At 43.4% G+C, this 10,942-nt stretch overlaps 2 protein-coding genes across 2 annotated transcripts; both read right to left on the bottom strand.

Moving 5' to 3' along the window:
- Positions 1-1,140: 1,140 nt before the first annotated feature.
- MELLADRAFT_59341 (uncharacterized protein) lies at positions 1,141-1,860 on the bottom strand (the record flags this gene model as incomplete). The annotated part of the gene is made up of 2 exons (XM_007404435.1): positions 1,141-1,451; positions 1,566-1,860. The coding sequence occupies 2 exons, from the start codon at positions 1,858-1,860 to the stop codon at positions 1,141-1,143; spliced, it is 606 nt and encodes a 201-aa protein (XP_007404497.1).
- Positions 1,861-2,669: 809 nt separating this feature from the next.
- Positions 2,670-6,250, bottom strand: MELLADRAFT_59340 (uncharacterized protein; the record flags this gene model as incomplete). The annotated part of the gene is made up of 8 exons (XM_007404434.1): positions 2,670-2,975; positions 3,083-3,661; positions 3,728-3,946; positions 4,033-4,431; positions 4,511-5,588; positions 5,661-5,929; positions 6,016-6,151; positions 6,240-6,250. 8 exons carry the CDS (start codon positions 6,248-6,250, stop codon positions 2,670-2,672), a joined length of 2,997 nt encoding a protein of 998 aa, XP_007404496.1.
- Between the last annotated feature and the right edge of the window lie 4,692 nt (positions 6,251-10,942).

The following is a 10,942-nucleotide window of genomic DNA, read 5'->3' as shown; positions in this document are numbered from 1 at the left end:
TTAATCATTTTGTAAATTAAATGTAATCATTTTTCACCTTGGAGAAACACATTATATTTGCAGTATAACTGCATCCTACAAAGTGCAACTTGAGAGGCCGTCTTTTATACCGTGGAGTAGGCCCAGGAAATGGTGTATGACTGTTCTGCCTCATCTGGCGTGTGGAGCACTCCTTGAATGTAGGATGTGTTGCTACTGGGACTACTAGAGAGAGAATTATAAGGCATTACCACTGTACAAGATACTGCCATCAGTTCTAGAAAATGGCAGGAGTGTCTTTTGCCATTCATCACACATCATTTATGAATCAAGTGTTGATTTGTCTGTTGTATTGTTTTGAATGAAAATACCTGTTGCGGGTCATAAGGTGTGCCATAAGGCCAAAGCTTGACAGTCATTTCACCCATCCAACAATGAACGATGGAGATGAGCAAACTGATTTTCTGAGCTACTGTGGTCAGATTGTAATTTTGGTAAACTCTCTTTGAATTCCAAACCCAGGTTGGATGATAGAATAGGCCGCCGAGGTCAACTTTGCAAAGTGTGCTTGACCAGACCAATGTGAAAAAAGAACTAGCCAAACCTTCATAACAAAAATTTCAGCTATTCAAAAGAAACTTCAGTCCGCATATCACCCGCGATGCTCTTTGCACTTTGAGCATCAAGCATATTCATGACAGCTGGAAAGCAATGGTAGTAATGGTAGTACCCGCCGTTCCACCAAAGGTGAATGATCTGCGTGGTATCTTGGAATGATAGCGAAGCCCTGATTTGATGATGAAGTGCAGCATACGTCAGCTGAATATCAAAGTAGAAGCTCTCGAAATATAAACTCATGGTCCCATGACCAACTTTTCATTGAGATGAAAACTAAAGCTCCAAAGTGAGAAATGACTGACCAGTCTCGGGCGTGACAAATATTTTGATAAGCTCTTCCTCTGTCCAATTACAAGACGTTATTAAGAGAATTCCTCCCGGTTTCGCTAACAAGCTAGATATCCGGCTAGGGTAATGTGTGTATGACTTTTGACCATCAATCAGCTCATCGGAAAGGCTGATTGCATCAAAGGTCTGTTTTGAATATGGAAATCGAAAATTTAAATCTCAGAATTAAGTTATTTCAAACTTGGCCATTCTGATCTACCTCGTGGGAGGGTAAGAGTAATGGAATCTGTCGAGCGGTAGGAACGTGTAGATACCCACGCCTTTATCCGTAATCAGATCCCAGCCATCTCTCTCTTTTCCTTGGCGGGTCATCGACCGGTTGGGAGGTTCTATTGTGTCCCTCAGAATATCTTTGACTTGGAGACGAAGACCTTTGATACCTTTTGCCTGGGCTATGCGTGAGGTAAGCTCGATTGAGCCGGCGCTATAATCAATGCCAGTGAGCTGATTCACTGAATAACCCCCTTGAGCAAGTAGAAATAGTAGCTGTCCGTTTCCACAACCCACTGTAGCAAACACAAACATAGGTCTTCAGTGAAATCGATCAAGGATATTTTTCGGCAAGTATTACTAAGCCTGCTGATCGAAGGATCCGAGGGATTTGAGATCAAGTGACATACCATCGAGAATGTGTTGAGATTCCAGACCTGGCAAGGGGCGATCGATAGGAGACTCAAGCTCCGAAAAGGATGTCTTAGTAGTCGGAGTCATAGGAGACGGAAGATGATGTGCGATCCAATCCAAGATTTCATCTGAGCTATCTTCACCGAACCAGACCTCGCCTTCATCCCCAATATCCTGAAAGCTTTCGAGCTCTCGGCCATAAGTCAAATCCCAAAATTCGTGAGTGCCAAGTTTGGATGGTGGAAGAGTCTCGACCTCAGGCACGCTTTGATCGTGGATCGCTTCTTGCATCTTAGGCGTAGAATGTAATATCCAGCTAGAGTAGAGACCAAATGCGATCGGGAAGACGGTCGTCGGGGGTTTTATCGTCTTGCCATCCAACGGTTGAAGTTTTGTTTTATGTGAGGCGGGAAGGCTTTATGGTTTGAACAAATCACAGAAGGAAACTGTATCACATGAAACATAACAATTTGATATTGGGTAAACAAACAAATCAAGCCGAACTTGCCAGGTCTCCTTGAAACTTTCAAGTCGCTTCAACTGCACATTGTGCTCAATACGCACTACAGGGCCACCATCCAACTCGGGATTCAAATTGCTCATTGGTGTTGTGAGCGGCGCTACTAATTTCTCCGAAGGAAAACCAAGAATGGAGCACTCAAACCGGGGGATCACGAAGGCAGATCTAACCCTTCCTTAACAAAGTACTACAACGAGGATTTGTAGTGTATGGTGCACATAGTCAGCTTCATAACAGTTATGCTATCTGCACGGGCAACGTGAGTCCCGATGTGCGATCACGGTCATAGAACAAAAGCCTTGGTGAACCAAGGGTCTGATGCGGAAACCAGTGTAAATATTATATCGGCTACTGACATCGCTAGACTCAGCTAAAACGACGCAGGGCTTTTAATCTACACTAAAGCTACTCGGTGGCATCAAGCGAAAATCATGATCAGTGTCAACTAGACATTGTATTGATTTCGATGACAATACGAGATGATCGCCTCGAGAGGGCATTCGTGACACAGCGTGAACATTAAGAAGGGGCAAGTTTACTCTTCTTTCATCATACATCATTGCTGTTTTGCACGTCCTTTTTACAAAACTACTTTCCGTTTCTTGACCATATGTTTGTCCTTGATTAGCTTTCTAACTTCTTGCTCAGGCCTTAAATCGATATCCACAAATTCTCTCTCCTTTTGTTCCAGTTCGATGGCCTGTTTTACAAATCGGATGGCCTCGACATTGTAAGCTACCATATCAGCGTGTTTCTTGAGGCTCCTAGTCATATTTGTTTTGATCGAATCTATCATCAATTTGAGACTGGCGGTGACCGTGATTTGTGTTTCGTGAGTACGAATCAAAAATGACAAGATTCGACAGACGAGTGACGTGGAGCAGCCCTGTGAATCGGAAGGGACCATGTCAGAAGTGAGGGGATTGGCATCAGTTGCATATTGATGATGAGCGCAATAGTCTGAAAAGCGTTTCAATCAATATCAAGCCGCACCTTTTTAGCCCAGTAATTAATGTGAGTCAACATCATGGTCACCTGCGCGAAAGGTAATACCAGTAGAGCGTCCTCCAGTGCCGCCCGAGGTATTCGCTGAATCACCTTAAGCACATAGGCGGACGCGGATATATTATCATAGGCCACAAGAATCGGATTCCGAGCAGGTGGCGCAAGCTTCTCAGCTTTTTCAGGATCCATGTTCTCTTTAGCAATGTTGAACCGGTTGGTCAAGTCCAAGTCGGCATCGGCCAACAGGAGCGCCTCGATTATTCTCTCCCCTGCCATCAACGTCTCAGTTGTTTGTTTGGAAACAGCCTCTACCTCCTCGTCGCCCGCCTCTTCACCTTGCTTTCTAGATTGTGTGATTGATATATCCAATTTCTCCGATTCCTCAAGGCTGTAAAGACGTTCGAGTTCTTTCTCGCGTTCTTCTTCAAGGAACAATGGCTCGTCTGTCTTTATCCACACTCTGATTGATTTATCATGAGATCCAGAGATCAACAGCTGGCCATCGTGACTGACGGCAAGGGCTGAAATCTCGCCGTGATGTCCTTGAAGTGTTTGGATGTTCTCGAACTAAAGAAAATGACGACAATGAAGTTACTTCTTCAGGGAACTGTGAGTGAATTGTAATATACTCACCTTGTCACCATCCCAATACTTGACCATCTTATCTTTCCCAACGGTCCAAAAGTAGTGCGAGCGGCTTTCAAACTTGACCTGCATGACACTCTCCTCATGTGCAAAGATAGACTTGTGACAATCTCCAAAGTCCAAGCCCCAAATCTTGACATTTTTGTCCGCCGAACAAGTGACTATCAGCTTTGAGTCAAAAGATATGTCCATCGACAGGACGGGTAGCTGCAATCCAAATAGTTGAGAAGTTAATGTCAAGATAGGTGAGGCATCTGTAAACAGATTAGTCCGATGGAGAAAGTGACACTAACTTTGTGGCCGTAGAGGGACAAGAAGAACTTGAGCGTATCCTGGAAGAACACTTTAACTGTACTATCCAAGGTGGCCACCGCCAAAAATTTCGAATCCGGGCTGTATCGTACACTCAAGACGTCATCAGACATCTTCATAGTTTTGGACAAGGTAGCTGATAGTTCGACAGTTTTAAGCTCTCCGGTAAAAGCAGTCGCGCTAGAAGATGGATTGGCTGTCTTCTTAGTAAATGTCCAAAATTTTATACTCTTATCACCACTTCCGGTGACGAATCCCTTCGAATCCGGCCTCAGGTCAAGTGACCATATGGGACCAGTGTGTGCCTCGATGGTGGCGATCAGTGTAGATGAGCTCAGTTCGTAGATCATGAGTTTGCCGCACTTGGTACCTACCAAGATCTTTGATAATCGTTAGGACACGAGTTCGACAATACCCTCCGCGAATGATGCAGATGGAAATGTAGACAATGATACTTACATGTTGATTGTCAGGAAGCCAAGCAACGCACAAGGCATATCCACACTCCATCGTTCGGATACACTTTTGAGTCTGAATGTTCCACACCTTCAGAGAGCCATTACTGCCGCTAGCAACTAGTTGATCATTGAATGAGATGGAAACAGCACGAATTCCAGTTCGGTGGCCCGGTAAGGTGATAGAGTGTAGCAATGTGGACTGTAGCGACCCGGATTTAGAAGATGATACGGGCTTGGGTATCGTGAAAACTTCTACAGAATTGTTGCCTAGCGCTAACATTACTTCAAGCTCGTTGGGTTTTTCCCCCGTCCGAAATAAAAGTGGGTTGGCTGTCGGTGCAAATGCAAAAGAACATATCCGACTAGTACCCCTGACCGTGATCCAAGGATGGATGCGATCGAGCCACGTGATGGTGTCGTCTGTACTTGTCAAATCAGCCACATTTGATGAGGCTTTTTGAGACTTCGATGCCTCTCTTTTGCGACGCCTAGCTTTCTTCTTTTTGATCTCTTCCACTGTACGTATCCTCCAAACTTCAACGTCTCGGTCCCCTACTTGAAATGCAATCACGATACCACTTATGCCACCACGGAGAGAATATCTCTGAGCGATCGCGTTCAGTACCCGCTTTCCCGGAGCGGCATGTGTGCTCAAAGTGAGAGACCCAGCGCCGATAATAGCTCGTTGGAGACCATCTCCGCTCGCTGAAGGTTGCGGGCCCTTGAGAAGTACCAAGGAAGACAAAATCCACAGTTTTACTTCGCCTTCTCCCCCAGTTGTCATGAGTAGCTGGTCATCCAAGGTAGGTTCACTCGACTCTTCGCTATCCGCGGCTGCCAGGGGAACAGATGGTATATGAGGTACGACTGTGAGAGACCAACTCTCGGTCCGATGTGCGACAACAGATTCGATGGAGTGTTGAGTCTGAAGATCCCATAGCTTGAGATAGGTGTCTTGAGAGGTTGTGAGAAGATGAGTAGAGGGGGATGGCAATGATGTTGAAGAAGAAGGATCGGGTATGTGAGTGGGGACTGCAACAAATACGAGGCCCGTGATACGGTGATTGTGTCCGCGTAGTCTGAAGTAACACACGAAAAGCTATCGTCAGCCAGACACTCGAGGGGTGAGGAAAAGGAAGCTAGTTTCTCACTTGAACAACCCAGTTTCAGCGACAGGATCCCAAATGACCACTTCCCCGTCTACTGCGCCACTAGCAAGCCTGCCTCCATCACGGTCCCATGCGAGAATGGAGATTGCGCGACGGTGTCCTTCGAAAATGGAAAGGGGGTCATGGGATTTCCCCGACCAAAGCCTAATTGAACCGTCCTGATAGCCGACTGCGAAAAGATTAGGGTCGACGGGAGACCGGGAAATGGCGGTGACGGGAGAAGTGTGACCAGTTGCGTGCCACATAGCGATCTAAAAGCGGTCAAGTATACAGATGTAAATGATCACAACCCATCGTGCGTATTGAGGAGACCCGACAAGTGAAGATGAAGACCAACCCTTTCACCCCGTTTGGTATCCCAGACAAACACATCTTCGAGGGCTGGTACATAAGCGCGCTTGCCATCGAATAAAGAATTGGATGAGTTGGACGCAATTAAACCGAAGACCTCGGTCCCACCATGACGAAGATAACTAGAAAATGCTCAAATAGAATAGTCAGTCGGAGGTCAAACTCGTTTGGAAGTTTTGAAAAAATATGATAGGCTCCATGGGCACTCACGATCGAACCATGGATATCGAATGAAATGGTAGTGCACAGGATTGTTGATTCAAATTTTCTGTCGTGCGAAGTGTCTCGGCCGAACTGGTGTCCTCGCGCTAACTCAGCAAAGTTAGATGGAGCACAATGTGAAAATTATGGAGTCGAACCTATGGGTTTAAGCAGCGGGCCAACATGTGGTCAAGCTGTACAAGCAGAATCCAGATTAGGGGTATGACAGGACCCCGGAGAGCTCCTGTAGAGGTGCGTGATGTAAAAGATTTTATTTTCTTATGCTTGCTGTGAATTGCTGTGTATTTCACAGCATCCACACCACGTTAAAAACTCTTCACAATTGTGTAGGTATGAAATTCACAGTCAACAAAGTGCTTTGCTTCTGGCTAGGCATTATTGAGGGAGAAGCAAGGGATCTGGTGAAGTTTTTATGAATGTAAACCGTGGTGAAGTGTGTGTACTGTAGGAAAATTTTTTACATCATGCACCTCGATAAGAGCTCTCCGGGGTCCTGGTATGACCCGGTCTTGCGGCTGCAGGGCCGGCCATGGGTCCGGTCCAGACCCGGCATTGGCCACGATACCCTTGAGAATGCTGACGGCAAGCACCGGGCAGGCCCCGGCTCGGGCCAGCCCTTTTTAAGCCTGTTCGAGAGCTTAGGACGGATGCTTGATTTTTTTTAAGTGCGTTTTGGCTTCTATTGCATACAACACTATCTGAACTTTTTGAAACAAGAGGTGACTAGTTTACCTTGGGGTTTTGGCCATCTAGTCGGAGCAAAGGGTTTCAATGCCATGTGATATACTTCTATCTTCCTCTTTTTTTTGATATTTTACTTCTGTAAAAGAAATTATTGTTGTTTTCACACCTTTGTGCAAGCACATGCTTTTGATGGAATAACAGATTATGATTAACTGTTTGTTAAATATAATTTATATGATAACTGTCTCAATGGTAGTTTCCGCCGAACTCTGTAACAAGATTAGACAGACGCTGTTTCTGATGTTTTTTAATCCAGCCCTGTCACACAAGCATTTATCAGTGGTTTTAAAGGTATCTTTTTTGTTTCTGTTTTTTGTGTTAAGACTGCCTTGACGGTAGTATCTGCCAAACTCTGTATTGAGATTTAGCAGACACTGTTTCTGATGTTTTTCAATCCAGCCCTGATACACGAGCATTTATCAATGATTTTGAGGTTGATTTGGTTTTCTTTCATCTCCTGGCACCTTGTCCTTTGCTCTGCAACCGATCCCCTTGGTTTAGTCCCTGTAAAAATTAACAAATCTTTTAGTGTTTAATATATATTCTGATAGATAAGGGAAAACTTTTGGTGAGTCTAGCAACTTTTTACTGTTGTTCCAATTGATTTTGATGTTGTTGTCTTTTTCCAGAAAATTGCCTCAACAAGCCTTCACTGATGCCTCCACAATTTTTTTTGATGGCCCCGGCCCCAAGTCCGAGTAGCCCTGGAACAGGGCCTTTCTCACTATTGCCAGGCTGGACTTAAGGCCCCAGGCTTGGCCTTGACCTAGCCCAAATAACACTTGGGCAGACTTGGCCAGGCCGGGTCATAGCCTTAATCCAGATGTGGGAAAGATGTGTCACCCTTGGGGCCAGACTTACAGCCAATTTGAGGAATAATTTTGTTTTTAAAAAAAAGACGAAAGATATAAAATCATGAAATTGAATAGCATCAACATCCTTTGCTCTTAGCTTCACAAAGCCCTCTCTGCGCGGCCGCGTCTGCGCCCTTGCAGAGGGGCTAATGACTAATTGTGGATTGCTGGCATGAGGACTAACTCCTTAAGTGCCCTTAAGTGGTTTTTTGGAATTTCATGCTTCCCTCACAAGCAAACTTCACCTGACTCCGCAGGAAAAGTTGCTTGTGAAAATTTTCTATGTGTGTATCTCTTGATATCCAGAGAGAAAAATAACTCCATCATGCTGTTCTCGAGGGAGTTTTCAAGCCTTATGTCTCACTTGTAAAGGATTGCGTACAGTGTGTATTTGGAGCATATGTACCCAATTTTTGAATCAACAATACAGGTGTGTTGTAACAATCATCAAACTAATTTTTTAGTCACACCATTCAGACTGGCCATGATGCTAGGCTATCAAATTATGTACAATTTTTATTGGAACTCCTGTCCCTGCAGAGTCAGGTGAAGTAGGACCCCGGAATGCGCCTCCTAAGGGTAGTCTAGTAGAAAAGTATGTTTTGAGCTCCCGCGGAGCTCCGTCCCTGCTAAACTGCTAAGTACTTTCCTACCTTCACCCATAGTTTTAAACGGGGCCTAATCATTCCTTGGACATTCTTGAGGTGTTTCACAAGCTTTTGCAACTGCTTCGAATGCTTGCAAGGTTGGCAATAACCAAAGTCAGAAATGTGCATTATCAATTAGAGCTATATATAATCCCATGAAGGGTAACTCCGCGGGAGCTCAAAACCTCATTTTCTACTAGACTACCCTTAGTAGGTGCATTCCGGGGTCCTGGTGAAGTTTGTTTGTGAGGGAAGCATGAAATTCCAAAGAAACCACTTAAGGGCACTTAAGGAGTGTAGTCCTCACACCAGGAATCCACAATTAGTCATAAGCCCCTCTGCAAGGGCGTAGACATGGCCACACAGAGAGGAATTTGTGGAGCTAACCTTTGCTTCAACCAAATGGCTGAATTCTCCAAGGTGTATTAGTCTCTACATATTCAACTTGTTTAGATAGTGTTTCATGCAATAAATGCCTTAATGCACTTTAAAAAAATGCACATCATTTGGTACGCTTGTATGAGGCACACAAGGAGAGAAGTCCCCAGTCCATGTACACATGAACACAAGGGATCCTGGGATAAATATCCACAGTATTGGGGACCGGGTAATGACTAACCTCAATTTTTTGCTCTTCCCATTTTATGTCTATGTAGTCTCATCTAGGGCCCTCTTTGGGAGCAGTGACAAAGTGTAGTGCATTTTTGGGTCCAATAATGCAGTATAGACAAAAAACCACATGTGAAGTGTGGTACAATTTCATTTTATGTTTTTTGGCCATGCTTGTTTGGCAGAACCACACCAACCCCTATCATCTTCATCCTCTGTACCTCCAACATATCAATCAATTATCACTCAACTTTCAAAAACAATGATGTCTTACTCAGATTAGCTCAAAGATGGCCATATCAATGGGCACATGCTTACACAGTTGCCTCTGCATGTTGTAGAGCTTATAACTCAACAAGGGTTATACAGAGCGTGAAGGGGATAATCTACCAAATAAAGACTAGTAGAAGATGTCTAAAGACTTCCCTACTGAAACAAGACAATCAGAAAGGGGAACTCTGTTAAATTGAGTACTGATAAGTATCAAAAGAGAAAAGCAACTTGATGTAACTCTCAAAGGACTAAAGGCACGGTTTTTGAATGAAATAGCACAATTTTAATTAACTCTCAACACTTATAGTGCTATTCCTTGAAGTTGGTCACTTGTTATTAACAGATAGGAATGTTATAACAACAGGACTTTTACATTGCAAGTTATCTGTTGGATATTATTCAACATATTTGATTTTGTGATTTGATGTCATCAGCTGTTTACCACCACTTCTTTACCATTTCTGGTTTCACCATAGTTCATCACGCTTCACTTCTGACTTGCAAACTTCTTAGAGTTCTTGCTTTAGAAGTAGAACCTTATTTCTTCCAACCCACTCCTCCCTTTCTAGGTTTGATTAGTATTGGTTCCTTTAATCTATTTCTGGTGACTGATATTTTATTATTTTTTCCTGTTGCAAAATTACTTTTTTGTTTGAATTTTATATATATATATTATTATATATTAACGGTACTCAAAGTTGAAAGGTAGATTCTGCCTTTTTGAAACCTAGAATACTAGTTTTTTTTTGGCGGGGAAAAAGAAACTGATATGCAGCCCAATTTTTTTCACTTTGAGGTCCCTCTGCTTATAATTTTTGCCCTTGGCATCATTCACATCAAAACCTTTCAAAACGCCTCAAAACGCTTTTCTACTCGACATGATATCGACTGCCACAGCAATCTCCAGAATCATATTCGATGACTCTGAAGAAGTCTAATCCTCTCGGTGCTGTCCCTCAGTTGTGCCTTCAAAGCTCAAGATGCAATGTCAATCCAATAACCATACCAAAAAATCACAAATTCATCATCAGATCCTGAAGATTCACTTCATACCCCAATTCTTCCAAGATCACCTCAACTCTCTTGTACTTCAATCAGTAGGAGATTCACTTCACCTAATTCCATAAACCATTCTTCAAATTTATCTCCTACTTCAAGTCCAACCCAAAATCAATCAATCAATCGAGTTGCACTTCAAGCAAAAAGAGCTGCAGCTGCTAAAATTGAAGCTTCTCCTTTTGGACCACTTTCAAGATCTTTCCTCAGCAAATTAGAATCAGAATCTTTGAATTGGTAGGTTTAGGTTTGGATGGAATTGGTGGTTAAGAGGGCGTAATCGGTTTGGATGTAAAAGATTCAATGATTATGATTTATGCTTTAGTCGTTAGATAGGTCATTTTATTCTTGTACTCCAAATCAACATAGTGAGTTGAAGTAGATGGATGTAATCAGATTAGATATATACCTTTTGAGTTTGGAATACCAGCTCAACGGCTTTGTTTTGGTTTTGTTTTGATTTGTTTGAATCACTTGATGTCTTTCATCTGATTTGAATTGATCAACT

Source organism: Melampsora larici-populina (assembly GCF_000204055.1).
Source record: "Melampsora larici-populina 98AG31 unplaced genomic scaffold MELLAscaffold_2, whole genome shotgun sequence".
NCBI lineage: Eukaryota > Fungi > Basidiomycota > Pucciniomycetes > Pucciniales > Melampsoraceae > Melampsora > Melampsora laricis-populina.
This window is presented reverse-complemented; position numbering and strand designations above follow the sequence as displayed.